General features: G+C 45.1%; 1 protein-coding gene across 1 annotated transcript in view; it reads left to right on the top strand.

The window, feature by feature from the left end:
• Nucleotides 1–324: 324 nt before the first annotated feature.
• rsf1a (remodeling and spacing factor 1a) overlaps nucleotides 325–24,094 on the top strand; it is a gene marked incomplete at its 5' end in the record, with an annotated part of 131,571 nt that continues 107,801 nt past the window's right edge. The window contains 3 exons of the mRNA XM_084309868.1: nucleotides 325–508; nucleotides 6,400–6,491; nucleotides 8,767–8,859. Of these exons, the coding sequence (XP_084165994.1) occupies nucleotides 325–508; nucleotides 6,400–6,491; nucleotides 8,767–8,859 (369 nt within the window). The remainder of the gene's footprint in view (nucleotides 509–6,399; nucleotides 6,492–8,766; nucleotides 8,860–24,094) is intronic.

Below are 24,094 nucleotides of genomic sequence, written 5' to 3'. Positions count from 1 at the left end.
GAACTCAGTGTCGGTCAATTATTTTGCGACAATGACCGAGTATAGCTATACATTATCCCTTACTTGAACCCCGGTGGTGCGGGTTGTTGTAGCTACTGGAAAAAATAAATAAATAAAAAGCTTTCAACTCATGATGCGATTCTGTGGCGCGATGGATTCTGGGCACTTCTCTCTCTCCTCCCCCCCCCCCCCTCCCTCTCTCTCTCTGCTCCGGTCCTCCTCCTCCTCCTCCTCCTCCTCCCCTGAACTTCACGCGTTCATTTCATTCGCAGTCGCATCCCACAACACTACTACCAGCCTCCTCTCTCTCTCTCTCTCTGGAAAATGGCTGCTCCGGCGGCGGCGGTTGGGCTGAAGCAGGAGCAGAAGAAGCTCCCGCTCCCGGTGCCCTCCCTCTGCGGGAGCTTCGCGGTGGTCTGCTCCTTCCTGGAGCGCTACGGGGCCGCGCTGGACCTGCCCGAGATGACGTTCCCTCAGATGGAGCGCTATCTGCGGGAGACCTCGACAGGTGAGAGAGAGCGAGAGAGAGAGAGATGAGGGGAGGAGTGGAGGAGGAAGAAGAGACCGAGAGGAAGAATCGGGTCTTTCTATATGAGCCACCAGCAGCATCACCATCACGAAGAGTGTTGTGTGTGTGTGGCCTGCTTGAGCCAAGAGTTACCTGCTCCTAACTGTAGTAGTCACTCTTATTGATATAGTGATGTATCGATCTGGGTATTGATTTTGAAACTGCTAAAGTTGAGTGTGGTGGCGGTGGCAGCCATGATGACGTAGAACTCCTCGGTGACCAACACACAACACACACACAGCTAGCCGTTAGCCCCAGCTAGCTCCAGCTAAGATTGTTGTCAGGTGCAGTTTTCCACCGGCATGGCCTTTTTGTAAACGTTTGCAAAATCAACCCCGACTTCCTTGTGTTTGTTTCGATCAGAGCGTCGATGAGACGTGGCATGTGTCCGTGTTTTGGACTGTTTTAGGGTCGCGTTGAGGGGGGATAGGGGAACTAAAGCAATGGATGTTGTGTTTTTTTTGTGGCTAAAAGGTAAAGGGTGGCTGTCAACCCTGCGCACGCGCAGTGTGGACGTTAGCCCTCTACTGTAACTGTAAGCTAGCTCGTTAGCTCAACACAGAAACTATCAAACTTTTAACTGCAAGTGTCATCATGCTCGTCCCCTGTAACCACACCACCACCACAACACTGCAAATCAACTGTGTTGTTGTTGTGTCGCCGGCGAGTGGGGACGTTTATACAGACGAGCACCTTTTGTCATCTCAGCTAGCCTGCTAGCAGCCTGAGCTAACGTTAGCTCGCTTTCTTGCGCAGCTCTCTCTCTTGGCTGACAGAACACATGAAGTGTTGTGGTCAGTGGGACGTTGATAACGATACAGTTTGTCCTCGTATGTTAATCTGTCTCCTATTGTGGTTATGACTTTGCATTTAATTATCTTTTGACTAGTCTTATTCTGTAACTTTTCTTTTTTTTCATGCATCGGAAGTGTCTTGTTGTACATCATGCAAACTCTCATTCAAGCGAGACACTTTGAGTGGGGGCCCTCATTTACAATAGTACAAAGATTACATTACAATTAGGCAATAGAAAACAAAAAGAAGAAACGTATTTATATTAAAAAAAGCGCAGAAACCTTCAGATACAGGGAGATTTGAAATGTCCAAAGGTTACCAGAGCACTGGTATTGATTAAAAAAATGCATTGTAGTTCATTCCATGTTATCGGGGACACAATATCTAAATGCCCTCATTCCCAGTTGGTAGTTGTTACCAATTATGTCGGCAGAGTCCTTTTCTCAGCGCAGTCCATGCCGTTCATACTGGATACACTGACTAGTTTGACCACAAAACCAATGCAAAGTCAATGGGGACACGGCGACACGCACTAGCATTTATGTGATTCTGATGTTAAAAACCAGACTCCTGCTCTTCTGGTGTGAACAGCCAGGCTCCTGTTCTTCTGGTGTGAACAGTCAGGCTCCTGCTCTTCTGGTGTGAACAGCCAGGCTCCTGCTCTTCTGGTGTGAACAGCCAGGCTCCTGTTCTTCTGGTGTGAACAGCCAGGCTCCTGCTCTTCTGGTGTGAACAGGCAGGCTCTCTTCTGGTGTGAACAGCCAGGCTCCTGTTATTCTGGTGTGAACAGCCAGGCTCCTGTTCTTCTGGTGTGAACAGGCAGGCTCTCTTCTGGTGTGAAGAGCCAGGCTCCTGCTCTTCTGGTGTGAACAGCCAGGCAGGCGCCTGCTCTTCTGGTGTGAACAGCCAGGCAGGCGCCTGCTCTTCTGGTGTGAACAGCCAGGCTCCTGCTCTTCTGGTGTGAACAGCCAGGCAGGCGCCTGCTCTTCTGGTGTGAACAGCCAGGCAGGCGCCTGCTCTTCTGGTGTGAACAGCCAGGCAGGCGCCTGCTCTTCTGGTGTGAACAGCCAGGCAGGCGCCTGCTCTTCTGGTGTGAACAGCCAGGCTCCTGCTCTTCTGGTGTGAAGAGCCAGGCGCCTGCTCTTCTGGTGTGAACAGCCAGGCAGGCGCCTGCTCTTCTGGTGTGAACAGCCAGGCTCCTGCTCTTCTGGTGTGAACAGCCAGGCAGGCGCCTGCTCTTCTGGTGTGAACAGCCAGGCTCCTGCTCGCTCCAGAACTGACACTTCACGGCACTTCTGCACGGCTACCATCTACAGGCCCCATCATCATCAGCAGAAATTGCTTCCGGCGCTTGCACACCAGCAGGGCTCCGGTTCAAGTTCCGGCTTCATTCTGGAGCCTCTGAACCTTGGTGCTTTCTGGCGAACCAGCCCACGTTTACACCCATTTAAAAGCAGAACCAACGTTCCACCATCCTCCGTCATCAACGGGGGGCGTTACTCAGGTGGAGGTAAACACAACCATATGAACACAACAGTGGCAAAATGTGCCGTGTGCAAAACAGCTTGACAAGTGTAAACTATGAGCATAGATACAGCCCTTGGTTCACTTCTGTTCTGATTTCTGAAGTATTAATCTTGCTCAAGTTAAGGGATAAAGCCTGGGCCCTGGCTCGACTCTGAGGGGAATCATCATATTGGCTTGCCTTCATACAGCTTACAATGAATTGCACATTAATTGTACTCAATTCCACAGTAAGACTATAAATCTGCCTACTTAAATTGTATTTCTTCTACCTCTTACTCAAACCCCACTAAATTCTGGAAAGCAGCCGACACCACAAAAACCACCAAAAACACAATCTCAAGTACAAGTCAAGTATACAGTGAAATGCGGGGGGTCTTGCCCGCAACGATTGTGCATAATACAATAATAATATAATAAGAATCCAATAGAACGACATTGTGCAATAATACACCAGAAGAGCAGGAGCCAGGCCTGTAGGTTGTCCCTGATGTCCACCAGGCCTGTAGGTTGTCCCTGATGTCCACCAGGTCTGTAGGTTGTGTCCACCAGGCCTGTAGGTTGTCCCTGATGTCCACCAGGCCTGTAGGTTGTCCCTGATGTCCACCAGGTCTGTAGGTTGTGTCCACCAGGCCTGTAGGTTGTCCCTGATGTCCACCAGGTCTGTAGGATGTCCCCACCAGGGCTATAGGGTGTGTCCACCGCGTCTATACTTTCCGTAGCCGCATTTCTGGCAGACGCTCTCTGATTGGCCACTGTTGCCCAATCGCGTGACAAGCTGTGTCTTTGCCCATTTCCGCGTCGAACAGCCTGCAAACTACCTGGCGTTCTATTTCCATGCTCTAAGACAAACTCTAACCTTAACCAACTTCGAAAGAGTGCCTAAGCTTAACCAGTGTAGAAACAGGCATCGGCCAATCAGAGAGCGTCTTGCCAGAAATGCGGCTACGGAAAGTATAGACTCGTGTCCACCAGGGCTGTAGGGTGTGTCCACCAGGCCTGTAGGGTGTGTCCACCAGGCCTGTAGGTTGTGTCCACCAGGCCTGTAGGTTGTCCCCACCAGGGCTGTAGGGTGTGTCCACCAGGCCTGTAGGGTGTGTCCACCAGGCCTGTAGGGTGTGTCCACCAGGCCTGTAGGTTGTGTCCACCAGGCCTGTAGGTTGTGTCCACCAGGCCTGTAGGTTGTGTCCACCAGGCCTGTAGGTTGTGTCCACCAGGCCTGTAGGTTGTGTCCACCAGGCCTGTAGGTTGTGTCCACCAGGGCTGTAGGTTGTGTCCACCAGGGCTGTAGGGTGTGTCCACCAGGCCTGTAGGTTGTGTCCACCAGGCCTGTAGGTCAGGGCTGTACGTTAACTTTTTTTGCACATAGCACTGGTGCTACAGAGGTTGATAGTTTTGTAGCACAGGCCAAAATCTTGTAGCACAAGTATAAAACGTGTTATATTTGTAACAGTCACAAATGTGCCTATTGTATTTGTGTTATTTAGTTGCAGTGCCATGTTTGGCTGTCATTTAGTATATCGCCATGTGTTATTATTACTATGATACTCTCATATGCTATTTTCAATTAATATCATAAACAACATAAGGAATATTAGCATAATTTTGAGTGGACTGAAGGAATGAGTCAGCGTTAATAGTTTTAAATGCAAATAATTTATTGAAACATAGAAGTGGGGTCGGTTGGGACACACACACACACAATGGGGGACCCTGATGTAAACAAGACAAACGTCTTTCTCTGGTCTGCATCCCCTTAACAATTGTGTGTATTGAGCCGTACTGTACTGTACCCATTCTGCAATCTGTTAAATAAAGTTTTCATTCATTCATTCACACACACTGTTTCAACTCACCACCCCCGCATCATATTGTAGTCTAGTCTGTCTTCAAACTTCCACTCCTCTCGAAACTTGTTTATTTGAATATCAACATTATCTGTCCATCCTCAGTTTACTATACTAATACTCCTGTCCTGACTAGTGACTTCATCATCTTTCCAAACGCACGCACGCACACACACAGGGAAGGGGAGAGAGTGCCCCCCCCATTTCCCTTTCCCCAGTCCACACTGTGTCTGCTGGCTCTGCCTGTGATCAGGATTAGCTTGTTAGCTTGCTAACGTTGTAGTGATTGTAATGGTACATAAACGTTAATTTCGGGCGATGTGCGCATAAAGGAATGGCGACGGTGCAAAGCATGTAGATGCATTTGACCCGTTGAGAGAAAAAAAAAACACCACGGACTTATTTCGGGACGTGTAGGCGCACTGCTGTGTTAACGCAGCAACCGACCAACGCGCTGCTCTGCTTGCAGAAGGCGCACGGATAGGGCGGATATGACTCATCGAGTTGTCACAAGAGTTTTTTCAAAATAAGATTATCATATGCACCTGAACGTTGCTAGCTTTCGGAGCCTAGCTGGAGCTGCGCGTGGGCAGAAATGAGACCCGCTACAGGATTTTCAAAATAAGAGTATCTATATGAACCGAATCCCTATCGCACCAGTGCTACTGAAGTAAATCCATCCATCGCACAGACCGCTGTTGCTGTAGCACGTGCGAGATATATGTCGCACTGTACAGGCCTGCTGTAGGTTGTGTCCACCAGGGCTGTAGGTTGTGTCCACCAGGGCTGTAGGTTGTGTCCACCAGGGCTGTAGGGTGTGTCCACCAGGGCTGTAGGTTGTGTCCACCAGGGCTGTAGGTTGTGTCCACCAGGCCTGTAGGTTGTGTCCACCAGGGCTGTAGGTTGTGTCCACCAGGGCTGTAGGTTGTGTCCACCAGGGCTGTAGGGTGTGTCCACCAGGCCTGTAGGGTGTGTCCACCAGGGCTGTAGGGTGTGTCCACCAGGCCTGTAGGTTGTGTCCACCAGACCTGTAGGTTGTCTCTGAGAATCCCAGAGATCTGACAGCTTTCTATGCGGCTAAAAAGTACACATGATAGTAGGGGTGGGGGAAAAAATCGATACGTAGTAGTATCGCGATACTTTGCGCGGCAATACTGTATCGATACAGGGACGCCAAGTATCGATATTTAATTATTCATAAAAAAAACAAAAAATAATTTGTATAAGGAAGTTGCATTGTTCATTTCAATACCTGTAATAGTACAGTAGTCCACACACACATGTGCATTCAATTAAGTTGGAATATGACTGTAATACAAACAGTTCAGTTTGTCAGGTACATGCAACACAGATTACAGTGTTTACATCTGTCTGCTTGAGAAAATACCATGTTCTGCAATAAAAATGATTGAAGTGAGATGAACAGACTGAACTTTATTTTATTAGATGTTGACAGTTTTACTTTGCAGTTGAAAAAAGGTAATACATTTTTTTCCCCGCAATACTCAGCGTATCGCGATATATTTAGTATCGCGATAGTATCGTATCGTGAGGTCTCTGGCGATTCCCACCCCTACACGATACCTGTTGGCCCAGCGTCTGAAATCATCCCACACGATCCTCGTCTAGATGAGAAGCTGTGATTGGTTGTTTTGTCTTCCCCAGTTCCCAAGCCTCTGGTGGAGCTCCATGTTAAGCTGCTCAGGAAGCTGGGGAAGTCTGTGTCTGCAGACCGATGGGAGAAATACCTGGCCAAGGTGAGACACACACACACACAGGGAGAGAGAGAGAGACACACACACACACACACACACAGGGAGAGAGAGACACACACACAGGGAGAGAGAGACACACACACAAGGAGAGAGAGAGAGAGAGAGAGACACATACACACACAGGGAGTCGGTCAGAGAGGGAGAGAGACACAGACAGACAGAGAGAGACACAGACAGACAGAGACACACAGACAGACAGAGAGACACACAGACAGACAGAGAGACACACAGACAGACAGAGAGACACACAGACAGACAGAGAGACACACAGACAGACACAGAGAGACACACAGACAGACAGAGAGACACACAGACAGACAGAGAGACACACAGACAGACAGAGAGACACACAGACAGAGAGACACACAGACAGACAGAGAGACGCACAGACAGAGAGACGCACAGACAGACAGAGAGACACACAGACAGACCGAGAGACACACAGACAGACAGAGAGACACACAGACAGAGAGACACACAGACAGACAGAGAGACACACAGACAGACACAGAGAGACACACAGACAGACAGAGAGACACACAGACAGAGACAGAGAGACACACAGACAGACAGAGAGACACACAGACAGAGAGACACACAGACAGACAGAGAGACGCACAGACAGAGAGACGCACAGACAGACAGAGAGACACACAGACAGACCGAGAGACACACAGACAGACAGAGAGACGCACAGACAGACAGACAGAGAGACGCACAGACAGACAGACAGACAGAGAGACACACAGACAGACAGAGAGACGCACAGACAGACAGAGAGACGCACAGACAGACAGACAGACAGAGAGACACACAGACAGACAGAGAGACGCACAGACAGACAGAGAGACGCACAGACAGACAGAGAGACGCACAGACAGACATACAGACAGAGACGCACAGACAGACAGACGCTACTAATAAACGCTATTACATTACTAATATTATGATATTTTATTGCTTAATATATATGTTATTGTTTGTATGTTGAACTTGCTTTGGCAATAAGTATGTTAATATTTCATGCCAATAAAGCCTATTTGAATTGAATTGAATTGAGACGCACAGAGAGACGCACAGACAGAGAGACACAGACAGACACAGAGACACAGACAGACACAGAGACACAGACAGACACAGAGACACACAGACGGAGACAGACGGAGAGACACGGAGACACAGAGACAGAGAGACACACACACACAGAGACAGAGAGACACATGCAGACAGAGAGACACATGCACACAGAGAGACACCGACAGAGACACGCATGCACACAGAGACTGAGAGAGACACACAGAGACGGAGAGAGACATGCACACAGAGACAGAGAGAGACACACAGAGACAGACAGAGACAGAGACACACATGCATACAGAGACGGAGAGAGACACACAGAGACAGAGAGAGACACGGGTAAAGACGGGGATATGGATGAAGGTAGAGAGACAACATACGGGCAGATGGAGAGATGAGGAGAAAAGACTGAGACAAACTGTTATAGAGAGAGATGGAGACAAAGTGAGAGAGGGAGGCATAGAGAGAGATGGAGACAAAGAGTGAGGGACAGGTAGAGAGAGACGGACAGAGAGAGGGAGACGGAGAGAGAGGGACCGGTAGAGAGGGCGGGAGAGAGAGAGGGAGCGACAGGTAGAGGGAGACAGAGAGAGGACGGGTAGAGAGAGACAGAGAGAGGGACAGGTAGAGAGAGAGTCAGAGAGATGGAGACAGAGAGAGAGGGAGGGAGAGAGATGGAGACAGAGAGAGGGGGACCGGTAGAGAGAGAGAGAGACGGGTAGAGAGAGACTGCCACTGCCAATACTACTGATGCATCCCTATTGGCAAACTTTATATTAAAACGAATTGTTAAAAAAATAAAAAAAACGTATTATTATTTTTTTTAAACTTTATTTTTTAGTGTTTATCGCTTTTCTGGTCAAGCATGACCGACAGAAACAGGTTGAATGGGATGTAGAGTAGGGGAAGACACTCTGAGAAAATACGGCGGGTCCGGGAATCGAACTCGTGTACCCCAGATCCGTGACGAGCACGGTTGTCCCCGACGCCGAAATAGCGCCGAGATACGCGGTGAGCTACGGGAGCTCCCCACTACTATTATAATTTTTTTATTTTATTTTTTTTATTATACAACTGTGGCGGGACTAATTATCTAGGTCATTAATGGGAAACCCTGGTCACTAACTGCTGTGTGTCCTGCAGGGTTAGTTAGAGTCACTAACTGCTGTGTGTCCTGCAGGTGTGTCAGGACCTGAACAGCACCTGGGCCTGGGAGCTGGAGCAGAAGGGCTACCAGGAGATGACCATGGAGTGCAAGTCCAGCATCCTCAAAGTACGACCTCCTCTTCCTCCTCCTCCCCTGTCCCCCTTCACTCACTGCAATGGAGCTCCTCCTTCTCTTCCTCCTCTTCCTCCTCCTCCTCTTCCTCCTCCTCTGTCCCCCTTCACTCACTGCAGTGGAGCTCTTCCTCCTCCTCCCCTGTCCCCCTTCACTCACTGCAATGGAGCTCCTCCTTCTCTTCCTCCTCTTCCTCTTCCTCCTCTGTCCCCCTTCACTCACTGCAGTGGAGCTCCTCCTTCTCTTCCTCCTCTTCCTCCTCCTCCTCTTCCTCCTCCTCCTCTGTCCCCCTTCACTCACTGCAGTGGAGCTCTTCCTCCTCTTCCTCCTCTGTCCCCCTTCACTCACTGCAATGGAGCTCCTCCTTCTCTTCCTCCTCTTCCTCTTCCTCCTCCTCCTCTGTCCCCCTTCACTCACTGCAGTGGAGCTCTTCCTCCTCTTCCTCCTCCTCTTCCTCCTCTGTCCCCCTTCACTCACTGCAGTGGAGCTCTTCCTCCTCCTCCTCCTCCTCCTCTGTCCCCCTTCACTCACTGCAATGGAGCTCTTCCTCCTCTTCCTCCTCCTCCTCTTCCTCCTCTGTCCCCCTTCACTCACTGCAGTGGAGCTCCTCCTCTTCCTCTTCCTCTTCCTCCTCCTCCTCTGTCCCCCTTCACTCACTGCAATGGAGCTCCTCCTTCTCTTCCTCCTCCTTCTCTTCCTCCTCCTCCTCTGTCCCCCTTCACTCACTGCAATGGAGCTCCTCCTTCTCTTCCTCCTCCTTCTCTTCCTCCTCCTCCTCTGTCCCCCTTCACTCACTGCAATGGAGCTCCTCCTCCTCCTCTTCCTCCTCTGTCCCCCTTCACTCACTGCAGTGGAGCTCCTCCTCTTCCTCTTCCTCTTCCTCCTCCTCCTCTTCCTCCTCCTCCTCTGTCCCCCTTCACTCACTGCAATGGAGCTCCTCCTTCTCTTCCTCCTCCTCCTCCGTCCCCCTTCACTCACTGCAGTGGAGCTCCTCCTCCTCTTCCTCCTCTTCCTCCTCCTCTGTCCCCCTTCACTCACTGCAGTGGAGCTCCTCCTCCTCTTCCTCTTCCTCCTCTTCCTCCTCCTCCTCTGTCCCCCTTCACTCACTGCAGTGGAGCTCCAAGCGTTTTAACTGCGACCAGCAGCTCTGTTGGTTAATTGGTCCACAAAAGTGTCTCCACACTCTAGTGATCACAGCTTTTGTCCCCCTAGGAGGCTTGTGTGTGTGTGTGTGTCTGTCTCTCTCTGTGTGTGTCTCTGTGTGTGTGTGTGTGTCTCTGTGTGTGTGTGTGTGTGTGTGTGAGAGAATGCATGCACACTTGCAGGTGATCACACGACCGTCGGTAGTGTGATAGTAAAGGGTTAACCTTCTGTAGTGTAGCAGTGACAGGGTTAACCTGCTGTTGTGTAGTAGTGAAAGGGTTAACCTACTGTGTATTGTCGCAGTGAAAGGGTTAACCGTTTGGTAGTGCGGCAGTGAAAGGGTTAATGTCAAGGACCCAAGTTGATGCCTAATGGGCCACAGTTGTCCCATTTGATAAGATGTTGTCCCATGGACCTGAGAAGATGTGTGTTGTTATATATGATAGGGGTGTAACGTAGGGCTGACCTTCAAAGCTTTTTTTGGCCTTCGAAGCTTCTGGGCCCAAAATTAGATTTTTAATTCGAAGCTTTGTCAATAATTGAGAATTTCTTTAAAAATAAAATTCATGTTGTGGGACTTGTACAGCACTTTGGTCAACTTTGTTGTTTTTAAATGTGCTCTATAAATAAAGTGGATTGGATAAATTAATTAAATTAATAATGAATTAATAATGAGTAATAAGTAATGTGGTTATACTTTACAAAGCTAGATGCAGACAACGCTCGCTGCAATATTATATATATATATTAACAACTTGTTCTAAATAATTATAATAAATTATTTGATGTTTGGACACATTTTTTACAACTGAGGTAGGTAGATTACATTTTTAGAGACTAAAGTACAGAAAAAGGTACAGTTGAGTACCGGTATCAGTTCAAATGTGAACGTTACCCAACCCTAGACCTGCGTGATGCTTCTTCTGGGCTTCTAGATTGAGCTCAGTGTAGGGGTGGGAATCACCAGTTTCATCATGATACGATACGATATCGATTCTTTGGACAACGATACGATATTTGCCGATATCACAAAGTCTCTCACGATACAATACGATACGATTAGATTCAGGTGCCTGCGATCGATATGAGATGATATCATATGCCCATTTAACACAATCAGTTATGAGACTCGCCACAGGATTTTCAAAATAAGAGTATCGATATGAATCGATCTTATTACATCGCATCGATCCGATTCGATCGTTGATAATTACATCGATGTATCGATCTGGATCGATGTATCGTCCCACCCCTAGCTCAGTGCACATCACTGTCTTCGCGACCGAGTTGGGTTCTGAATGATCTGCCATCACGCAACGTTGTTGTTACTACAGGCACATTCTTCAGCCAATGAAAGTGATGTTTTCGTGTCATCAGTCATGCAGCTCGTTCAGGCCACGCGCGAAGTGGGCTGTTTTTTCAATTTTACAATTGAATGTAATAAATTTTTACAAGTTGATTGTTCATTTGAATATAGAATATTCGTTGACAGCCCTACTTAACCTCTTATGCCAGAGCGGTCGATATTGATATCATGCCATGTTGTGTTTCTTCCTCAAATGTAGCCAAGAGTAAAGACCCTAACCCAAAACAAAGTCAAAGTGTATATTATTTTCAGCACTACGTTTGTTTACCAATGATTTTAAGTGTTATTAGTGAAATATGAGTTTATAGAAATCTCAGAGCATCGAGTCGGAAAAAGGCGCTTATTGACGCGAGGACTTGGCGCAACCTAACTTGAGTGTAGTCTTTTGAGAGAAGAGACCCAGGGCTTTCGATGGGCTTTCGAATTTCTTTCGAACTTCCCAGCTCACGCCAGCCCCTCTCAATCATCTGACTTCTAGCGTGAATCTTTTTTCCCCTCCATTTTTGGGATCATATCTCACAAACCTTGCCATAAAATCGAACGCAGTTAGTTTCTCTACCTTTCTGTGAACGTCTAGCAAAAAAACGCGCTGCAATCTGATGAAAAATGCCGGAGCAATTTACATTATAAAAAAGTAACTGTACATACAGTTAGGGCTGTACCGAATGTCATTTTTTAAAGGGGAGATGTTGCATAGTGATATCAACATAGTCATAGCATCAAATTAGTATTCAGATAAACCACAGAAAAAGTCACGTTATAAAAATAAGCCATTTCTAAGAAAAAACTATTTGTTATGTCCCTTCGTTTAGCATTTATCAACCAGTGCGCCGCCATTTTGTTCACGTTAAATGCTGACGTCACAGAGATGGTTTTGCCCGGAGCCTCCCACGTACCTAGCTACTACTACTACCTGCAGCACGCTGTAGCAATATTATTAGGCTCCTCAAATATTGTTGTTCATAAAAAAACATTTATGTAATATTTGACAGCATTGAGCAACCCCAACAGGGGGATGCTGCATATGTATGCTCTGTCATCTTTGAGATGGCGAGACCTGCAGTTGGCACCTGAGATGGCGAGACCTGCAGTACTTGGCACTGTGTGAGGCCATGACATTTGAGCTAATTAATAATACTGCATGTTCTGAAGGTCCAGATTAATAATTAGAATTAGTTCAACAGGAAGGTATAGATTGGGCTATCACCTAACAGACGGACTGTTGGTTGCTATATGAGTTCAGCCTCAACCGAACTCTGTCTAAAGGTCTATTCTGTCTCCGTTATCCTCTGCCCGTCACCAGATTGATGCGGGAGTATGGTACTCCTCTCCCTTGGCGACACCACAACACCGTTTTCAACTAATAACGGCACTAACGTTACCACCACAGCACTGTAGCAAAACACCTCTCTCTCCTCACTTTTATTCTCCAACTAACGGTTATCTTTTTCTCCGTTCAATATGTGTTGAGTGGCTCGGCTGTATACAAAACTAACGGTATAACTTTGTCTCCGTTCCAATGGGTGCACGCTGTAAACTAATTCTAATAATTATTCATCTGGACCTTCAGAACACTGCAGAATAATAATACGTGTAACAAAACCATTCATTGTGTTTGTTGTAAGCAAACTGATGCCAGACTCAGCATTCATGCATTCGGCTGAATATCGAGATGAAGCACAGCCTACATGGTGAACTCAACTCGTTATTATTGGCACAAAAAAAGTCAGAGGAAACAAAGCGGCCACTAATGCAAACCACGTTAGAGGGCACATGTGCGTATAACGGTGGTAGTCAGAAGGCTAAGGTGATCACATGAAAAGTAATGGAATTCATAGGGCTCGACGACCAGCCATTAAGTGTAGTCGAAAACATCGGATTCCGACCGCTACTCTGTCACATTGAGCCGCGTTACACTCTCCCAGGTCGCACGTTTCAGACATTGCCCTGTACCCTACCCAAGCTCTACCAGGCAGTGTATTCGCACATTGATAGCCTTCTGAAAGAAGACGTTTCTTCAATTAGCTTTACCAGTGATATTTGGAGCTCTGATGTCAGCCCCATGTCAATGCTGAGTTTGACAGCTCAGTGGATTGATGCAGACTTCCAACTCCGTAAAGCGGTCCTGCATTCCCAAGAGTTCTCCGGCTCCCACACTGCTGCAGCGCTGGCAACAGCATTCGAGAATAATGTTCCAGACGTGGCATATTCCGAAAGAAAAGATTCATGTCATACTCCGAGATAATGCCCGAAACGTGGTCAAATCCATGAAAGACGCAGGATTACAAAGTTTGGGATGTATGGCCCACACGCTTCAGCTGGCTGTCCACGATGGAGTGCCTTTTACGCACTGTTTAGCCTATATTTTACGCGCTGTGTGTAGCCTATTAAATAGGCGAATTGTTTTTTCAGCCTGTTATTCGTTTTAACTTCTTTAATTTGTAATTGTTAGGCTATTTGAATCCACCATTTAGGGCTAACGGTGTATTCAAATAGCCTATCAAATTAAATGTAATATGTCTCGGAACATTGGCTTGCAGTTGCATTATTGCAAACTAAAGAAATGTGAATTCAAGAAGTTAAAACGAAGTTTAGCCTATTCAATAGTTTTAGAAGGCTATAGCCAAAGTTGCCTTTTACGCACCGCGTAGCCTATATTTTACGCACTGTTTAGCCTATATTAAATAGTCTAATTGTTTTTTCAGCCTGTTATTCGTTTTAACTTTCAGCCTGTTAATAAATGTGTCGTTAATTCAGTATTTAACTTCTTGAATTAATATTAATTTAGGCTATGCTAATTAAAAACACAAATGTTATGGACATCTAATTAAATTCTCTGTTTATTTATTAATGCTTCAATTCATTCAGAAACGTTGCAGCAAACAATCCATATGTGCATTTGTTTACATAATGATAACGTACATAAATAACATTTAACATTAATATTATTGAGGGAGGAAAAAAAGGAAACTGATACCTAATACTTCACCCTGTTAGTCAAGTTGAACTATCGCTCTGACTCAGACTGTGGGTGTGGGGGGGGGGAATGCTGAGGGCATGCTGAATGTGATTTGACCAAAGCAGAGTATACACACACATAGGGCTGCCACGGTATTGATGTTTTCCTTACCGCACAAATTTGCGAAATATTTCCTACTGCCGCGGTTACCGCAAAAAAAAAGTTTGAATGCATTTTTTATTTATTCTTTTTAAGTCCACTCTTTATAGCATATAGCCTGCCTCTAGTCTAAATGTCTATCTTTAGAGGATGACTTTGCAGCATGAATATTGTTTGGGATTCGGCAAGCACGCATTCGTTATTGAAAGTGAAACACGGATTCGAAGTCTCCCCTCTGGTCGTGCGCCGTTCACTCGGTGTCGCGGGCAGGGGTGGTAGCGCCCGGCGGTTACCCCCCCGACCCTTTCTTCTTCTTCTTATTATTATTATTATTATTATTATTATAAAGTTACTACTTATGATTAACAAAGGCATTCATTTTGTGGCATTAACGTTATATAGTTACACGTTCAATCACATCAGCGTATTTACCGGACCATAGCAAGGCAGAGCGTGCTGAGTTGTGCCCATTCTGCGGTCTGTTAATAAAGTTTTCAATCAGACAAGTGTATAGAACGAAGGGCTTTTATTAATTCGTTGCAGTAAAATCATTATGCCTCGTTTTAGGGGTGGACGGTATAAACCGTATACGGTATAAACGGTATTAATTTGCTCTACGGTATGGATTTTGACTATACCGTGTAACCGGTAGAGCAGCTCTAAAATAGCAATGACATCATGTAACCACAGCGCGACTATTTCAATCGCATTTGCCCCTAAAAATAGATAGAATTAGTCATAGATAATAGATATGTGCAAACTGGAAAAAGTTATTTAGGAGGCTTCGCGCAGTGGGCGTGTCAACACGCAATTGTCATTTCATAATAAACACATCACCGCGGCGCACAGCAAGTTTCAATTTCAGTTCCTGGCATTTTTAACCAGTGGAGAAAGGTAAGAGATGTCCCTATCGTTTTTCTTATATGAATTATTCTACGTTAATAAAACATACCTGGTGATCAACTACAGTTTGCTGTAAACATTATGATATGCGTGTAGTGTTATGATAACGACGGCTGCAGCGGGAGGGGACAGCAGTGGATTTGCGAATATCATGCAGCTGCAGAGCCGCAGAGCCAGCGGCGCTTTCAGGTCAGGTCCGCTCAACAGCGCCCCCCCACCCAACGGCTGAAAGCTGTGACCAGACCTGAAAGCGCCGCTGGCTCTGCGGCTCTGCAGCTACATATGCTTCTAGCAAAATCCAGCATCCAGCCCGGCTGTTTGCAATGGGAGCAGCACGGACTCAGGACTTATTTTATTTGGAATATAATGACTTTATACGCAAAAGTAGCCTAGTTTTAAGTTAAAATATTATAAATCTACATGCCTTGAGGATGTCATTCTTTATATAGCCTGCCTATCAGGCAAAAAAAATTATTCTAACGGAAACACTGATACCGTGATATATACCGTTACCGTCTATGCTTCAAATTATACCGTGATATAAATTTTAGACCATACCGTCCACCCCTACCTCGTTTAGTACTCCTGAGGAGCGATGGTAGTCCACTCCGGCGGGGAGCTAACGTTATTAGCCTTGTTGTGAGCTCTGATCAATGGCTGACATTCAGGAAGTAAAAAACAAATACGCGCTTGCCGATTGGTGGTAACAGCAGAGGCGGGTGCAAGCGGTGTGACGTAAATTGGCAGAATCGACTGTCAATCAAAATTGTTGCATTGCTTTGGTTTAGAGTATTATTATAAAAAAACAGCGGTGATGCGGTATTCAGCTAAACTCTGCGGTGGGCGTGATGTAACGGCGATACCGCGGTAATGCGGTAACCGCGGCAGCTCTACACACACAGACAGTGGAGCTGTTTGCAGATAGCGGAGCATTTTGACTTGTTCGGTAGGTAATTTGGTTGACAATTTACTGACTGACTTTCAAGACACTCCATGTTTACTAGGTAGGTAACCAGCGGTGTAAACCAGAAGCCAGCCCAACAACTACGGTGACGTCACCGTCGCTAACTCTAAAATGGCGACGCCCATGGCGAAAACGGGGAAATTACATTTGAGTTTTCAGACAAATAAGCAGGATTTCACATTTGATTATAGGACCCTGTCTTACCAAAGGTACACAACAAACAAACTAGGCTCATATTGTTCAACGCTTCATCTCCCCTTTAACATTCAAAGCTTCTATTGAAGTATTCGAACGAAGCTTCGAATGGCTGTAAAAAAATATATAAAATTGTTTCATAAAAAAAAATTATATATTAAATCTTTTTTTAACTAATTCCTCATTGAATAAAGTGATTAATCTGATTAAATTAGTCTTTTATTTATTAAATCAACTTTATTTAATGAATATAACTAATCAGTTTCGTCAAATATAAATAATCCAATAAGGGCACGGTTGGTACGAAAGTGATGGTGACGTCTTATAGTATAATATTAGTGTAGCCTAAACTGTATCTGCAACTGTGAGAAAAACCCCATTGGTTTAAACTTTAAACAGATTGAATAGACATATACAAAAAAGATTAAAAAAATTTAAAATTTAAATAAAAAGTCTTTCATTTCGAATGTTGAATTAGAATGTCAACATTATGATCGAAGCTTTGAATCATTTGGTACAGCCCTACTTACAGTACATTTCATTCATGGTTTTTGCTGCCCTGTCAGGGGCGCCTGGTGGTACTAAATCCAGATTGAATTCTGCCATTGGAAAGGGGAGATTTGGCCCGATCCATAGATGTGTGACTTGGCCATAATAAAGTAATTTATAGGCCTGCTATTCTATAATGGTATTTCAAATTGCATGTGTCCGGATGGCATAATTCAGTACTGTATCTACAAAACCTCCTGTAAATCATCTGCCCTTTATTCATTTGCTTAGCGTTTTTGTAAGCAAGATCTTACACCAAGAAGGTGCTGAATGAGCTCAGTGGCAATTATTCATGTATGGTCAATTTTAGCACGGTGTTATTCACCATCAAAGAAGAAAGAAAAAGTATATTCTCCTTTTTGGTTCATTACAATTTACTCAAGCCTAGTAACAGACACAATATTCACTTTGAGAGCCAGTGACTTCTTTACAGATAGGGTTGTTGAACTGATGTCACTGAGAGCCAGTGGCCTCTTTACAGATAGGATTGTTGAACTGATGTCACTGAGGCCCCGTTTAGACGGAAACGCTAGCAGGTGAATCCGCAAAAATATTTTTTCGGATGTGCCTTTCGTTTATACGGAAACGGCGTTTTTACGGGGTGAAACCGCAAAAAAGTGAGACTACCTTCCAGGGTGGAATTCCTAGAAACGATAAACCTTTGCACTCTCATCTAAACTGTCAAACCGCATAAAACGATGACGAAAGGGTTGTCAAGGCTCTGGTCGCGCGTACTGCTTACATCACAGGCATGCGCCAGTAGCCTAGAAGCGTAAACAAAGCATGTCTGATTCTATCCATGGCGATCACCTGAAGGCTACATTGGCAGTACTTTTAAATACACAAGAATCTGTCCTGCGGCGTGACTGGACCCACTGTCTGTGAGTGACTCTGCTTTGGTCCAATCACATTCCCCACCCACAGTCTGCGAATCAGAGGCAGAGTAGGGCGGGTCTTCACAGCACGTCATGTGACATATGCGCCAATCGTGTGACAGCGGGGCTCAGTCGTCTCGAGTTGTTTACAGCCTCGTCTGCACGGAGAATTCCATCCCAAAACACTAGTCTAAACGCAAAATTAAAAGTGAGACCGTAAGACGACTTTTGCGGTTTCTGTTCAGACTCTCTCCGTCTAAACGTAGCCTGAGAGCCAGTGACTTCTTTACAGATAGGGTTGTTGAACTGATGTCACAGAGAGCCAGTGACTTCTTTACAGATAGGGTTGTTGAACTGATGTCACAGAGAGCCAGTGACTTCTTTACAGATAGGGTTGTTGAACTGATGTCACTCTGAGAGCCAGTGACTTCTTTACAGATAGGGTTGTTGAACTGATGTCACAGAGCCAGTGACTTCTTTACAGATAGGGTTGTTGAACTGATGTCACAGAGAGCCAGTGACTTATTTACAGGTAGGGTTGTTGAACTGATAGAGAGCCAGTGACTTCTTTACAGATAGGGTTGTTGAACTGATGTCACTCAGAGAGCCAGTGACTTCTTTACAGGTAGGGTTGTTGAACTGATGTCACTCAGAGAGCCAGTGACTTCTTTACAGATAGGGTTGTTGAACTGATGTCACTGAGAGCCAGTGACTTCTTTACAGATAGGGTTGTTGAACTGATGTCACTGAGAGCCAGTGACTTCTTTACAGATAGGGTTGTTGAACTGATGTCACTCTGAGAGTTGTTGAACTGATGTCACAGAGAGCCAGTGACTTCTTTACAGATAGGGTTGTTGAACTGATGTCACAGAGAGCCAGTGACTTATTTACAGATAGGGTTGTTGAACTGATGTCACAGAGAGCCAGTGACTTATTTACAGATAGGGTTGTTGAACTGATGTCACAGAGAGCCAGTGACCTCTTTACAGATAGGGTTGTTGAACTGATGTCACTCTGAGAGCCAGTGACTTCTTTACAGATAGGGTTGTTGAACTGATGTCACAGAGAGCCAGTGACTTCTTTACAGATAGGGTTGTTGAACTGATGGAGAGCCAGTGACTTCTTTACAGATGGGGTTGTTGAACTGATGTCACTCTGAGAGCCAGTGACTTCTTTACAGATAGGGTTGTTGAACTGATGTCACTGAGAGCCAGTGACTTCTTTACAGATAGGGTTGTTGAACTGATGTCACAGAGAGCCAGTGACTTCTTTACAGAGAGGGTTGTTGAACTGATGTCACTCTGAGAGCCAGCGACTTCTTTACAGATAGGGTTGTTGAACTGATGTCACTCTGAGAGCCAGTGACTTCTTTACAGAGAGGGTTGTTGAACTGATGTCACAGAGAGCCAGTGACTTCTTTACAGAGAGGGTTGTTGAACTGATGTCACTGAGAGCCAGTAACTTCTTTACAGATAGGTTTGTTGAACTGATGTCACAGAGAGCCAGTGACTTCTTTACAGATAGGGTTGTTGAACTGATGTCACAGAGAGCCAGTGACTTCTTTACAGATAGGGTTGTTGAACTGATGTCACTGAGAGCCAGTAACTTCTTTACAGATAGGGTTGTTGAACTGATGTCACTGAGAGCCAGTAACTTCTTTACAGATAGGTTTGTTGAACTGATGTCACAGAGAGCCAGTGACTTCTTTACAGATAGGGTTGTTGAACTGATGTCACTGAGAGCCAGTAACTTCTTTACAGATAGGGTTGTTGAACTGATGTCACTCTGAGAGCCAGTGACTTCTTTACCGATGTCACTTGGCTTTTTAAGTATTGATGATGCAGACTAGCGATCCATTACTTTAGTAAGGTTGGAACTGAACAGTCTATAGTTTGATTTATAATCTTTTTTTCCTTTCTCCTTGAGAGAAATGCTTATAGTATCTGTGCCAAACGTGTGTAATGGTGAAGTCACTTTGTTTTGGTTTCTGACTGGCCACACATAAGTCCTGGGTGTCAAATTTTATTATTGGAGGATTTGTCATTGACATAAACTTTTTGTCTCACCAGCCACTGGGGCTAGTGGTTTACAAAAGTCACTAGCCACTCAGCACTTTCACCAGCCAAAAATCACACACACACACACACACACTCTATCCAAATATCCAGTTCGTTTTATAGTGTAAAGTTTTACTTGAGAGAGAGAGTAAGCGCGCACTGCGTTCCGAGAGAGAGAGAAAGAGACTCTTCACTAGGACTCTAAAACGGTCACGCTGCACGGTCTACCCGCCACAGTGGCTGGTAAGAGTGACGGAGTTACACGCCACTGCCCAATTCTACCCGCATTTGGTGGGTGTTGATGGCAAGCCCTGCCGACACCTGATATGAACCTGGAGTGGTTGCTGTATGTGATACCAGTAACAGTGCAGTCTTATAGTAGTAGTAGTAATAATAATAATAACTTATTTATATAGCACCTTTCATACATGGATTGCAGCTCAAAGTGCTTCACAGCAAATAGCGTAAAATGAACATAGATACAATGTGTGCAATGTAGAAAGTGCAGACATAAGAATAGGCATAAAATAAGTACAGTGTTGCTTGAAAGCATGTGAACCCCCCCCCCACCCCCCAGAACAATCCCCACCACACCCCCATCCAAGACACACACCCTGATATAGTGACATTTATGCATATTCATAGTGTTTCACGTTTCACTCCAGCCAGCGTGTTACAGTGCCAACCCTTATTGGCCGCGCTCGTCTGCTGTTTGCAGAGGTGTCTGCGACCGAATTCTATGAATTATTAGTAATACTACACTATTCACATGGGGGATTACGACTAGGGATGTCCCGATCCGATCACGTGATCGGGATCGGCGCCGATCACGTGCTTTTCAGAGGATCGGGATCGGGAAAAAAAATTTAATAAAAATCGGCAGTCAAAAAAAGTTTTTTCTTTTTTTTTATTCAACAAACATGACCATGTTCACGTCTTAAACTCATACGGAGGCCTTAGTTTTGGTTTTAAATTACATATAATATATCATTAATGTATTTATTGTCACACAGAGCAGAATAATTGTCCACAACAAACACATTCCCTTTAATTTACACCGTTGCAACAAACACATTCCTTTTAATTTACATCACAACAACACCTCGCTCCCGAAACATGGTTATCCACTGACTTGAGCAGCAAGAGGTTTGGAACTAAGCATTTTAAAATAGAAAGTCAAGCCAGTCCAACAGCAATTGCAATGTTTGCAAGGAGGGCATTCCGTGTGGAGGAAAAACTCATAAAGCAGCAGGCTGGAGGCGGACTTTTCAGACTAACTTTTCACCTGGATAACGTCAATTATTTGCTGTGACTGAGGATTATCGTCTGCGTTTCAGACCGTAAGTCGAACACTGAATGTATACTAATGTGCAAACATATATTGAAACTTTTAATATTTCTCATGAAGCACATTTCTCAGGGTGAATGTAATAACAAGAGCCGCTGCACTCGCGCCCCTCGAGGGACTATAGGCAACAGAGGGGCTTGTCTTGCTCCGCCAGTTTCTGACAAAAATGCGTCAAAATTGATTACTAATGTGAAAGATCGGATCGGGAACGATCGCGATCGGTAGATATTTAAAATCACCTGATCGGGATCGGATCGGGAGCAAAAAAAGGCGATCGGGACATCCCTAATTACGACAGTTTTTAACCTGTTCCTCTCTGGCCTCGAGTACATCTGTATTAACCTGTTCCTCTCTGGTCTGCAGTACCTCTGTATTAACCTGTTCCTCTCTGTTCCTCTCTCTCTCTCCAGTACCTCTGTATTAACCTCTTCCCCTCTGGTCTGTATTAACCTGTTGCTCTTTCTCTCCAGTAGGGCTGGGCGATATGACGATATTATATAAATATCGGGTACAGTTCATTAACGATACACTTTTGAAACGTATCGTGGATATCGTGATGTTTTGCCCTCGCGTTAGAGGCCGCCGCGGCTGACATGAGACTTACAAGCACAGTGCTAAATGCTTTCCTCTCCCTCTCGCAGAAAAAAAAGTCAGTCACACACACACTTGCCCAAATTACATCATCTACACGCACATACACGCACGCAAACGCACACACCTAGCCAGAGACAGAGAGGCGGTGGTTCGGTGCTAGGGATGCCCCCCGAAATCCAGGAGTATTGATAAGCTCCGACGTTAACAGTACTGCTATCGGTAAATTAGTCTATGAGCGGATTAGCTACGGAGCTAACATAGTGCACCATCCATCTGCGACGCAAGAGTGGACACGGAGTAATGTTAATGTTATGTCGAGTTCATACTACACTACACGTATGAACTCGACATAACGTTACTCCGTTTCCATGAAGTGTTTAATTAGCAGCAATCTGTTCTGTTGTTGAACATTTAACGTTAAGTTAACTTAGGTATCCGACGCACTTCCGGCGAGGACAGGAAGCGTGAATATTAAAGGCAACCAACTTGTGTTCAGCTTTTCTCTGATTGGCCATGACCCCACGCCGCTAGCCCGCCCCCTTTTGCCGCGAGCACAAGCGCAGGAACCTTAAAGTTCCCTGGTGCAAAATAAATCTGGTAGTTGGTTTATGACGTTAATTAATAATAAACACTGTTAGGACTATCTGACTCTTAATAATAAACACTGTTAGGACTATCTGACTCTTACTAATAAACACTGTTATAGGACTATAAACACTGTGCGGACTATCTGACTCTTAGGGCTGGGCGATATGGCCTAAATATGATATCACGATATTTTCTGACCTTTCGGCGATACACGATACACATCACGATGTTTTTCTTTTTTACCCCAAACAATTCATTATGAGGCTTACCAAGACAGTATTTGATTTTGCAAGCTAACATTAAAGACAAAATCAAATACCCATGCATTTAGCATTTTTATATTATATATTAGATTTAGATTATTAGATTATATATTGCATATATTTAGCAATGAGATATTATATGATTTAGATATGAAATATGATTAATTGAAAATGGGGGACCCTGATGTAAACAAGACTAAAGTCTTTCTCTGGTCTGCATCCCCTTAACAATTGTATGTATTGAGCTGTACTGTACCCATTCTGCAATATGTTAATAAAGTTTTAAATCAATCAATCAATAGCATTTTAATGAAACTACTGTATATATGTATGTCTCTAAATGTTTTGATGAATTGAAAATGGAGGACCCTTATGTAAAAAAGTCGAAAGTCTTTTTCTGGTCTTCATCCTCCTGTACTGTATTGTACCCATTCTGCAACCCTTTAACAAAGTCTTCACTCATTCATTCTGACGGAAACATATAATTTTGATTGACAGTCGAGTCTGCCAATTACGTCACAGCGCTTGCACCCGCCCTGCTGTTCTTAGCACCAATCGGCAAGCTCCTAGTTTTTTACTTCCTGAATGTCCTGTGGCTGAACAACGTCAACAAAGCTACTATCGTTAGCTCCCCGCGGCCGTCGAGTAGGAGACCAGTGCTCAACAGGATGACTAAATGAGGCATAATGATTTTACTACAACGAATGTTATAATAAAAGCCTTTCCATACATCTGTCTGATTGAAAACTTTATTAACAGACCGCGGAATGGGCATATCTCAGCACGGGCTGAGATATGAACGAGTAACGTGTGGACAGATTGACGCGACACAATCCTCTTGGGCAAAACATCACGATATCCACGATACGTTGAAAAAGTGTATCGTTAATGAACTGTACCCGATATTTATATAATATCGTCATATCGCCCAGCCCTACTGACTCTTAATAATAAACACTGTTAGGACTATCGATTCACGCGTCACTACTGTAACTAGAAACTCTGCTGGGTGTCACTGTACATCAGTGTGGAACTGTACGCTGTAACGTTATATGTTATTTCGCCCGTGGAGGCTGCTGAAGCGCCAGCGGGGCGACGCGGTGGTTTGTCCCCGGCTTCCGTGCGCCGCCCGCGGCTTGACTCGGTCCAGCTCCAGCAGCAGCAGCGGCCGTGCTCCGTTGTAGAAGTCCTTCAATGACAGCGCTCTCATATTTTGCGAATGCATAAACTATATCTTAAATTATGGCTATGTGTCTAATATGGCTG

This window comes from Notolepis coatsorum (genome assembly GCF_963971535.1).
Source record: "Notolepis coatsorum genome assembly, chromosome: 1".
NCBI lineage: Eukaryota > Metazoa > Chordata > Actinopteri > Aulopiformes > Paralepididae > Notolepis > Notolepis coatsorum.
This window is presented reverse-complemented; position numbering and strand designations above follow the sequence as displayed.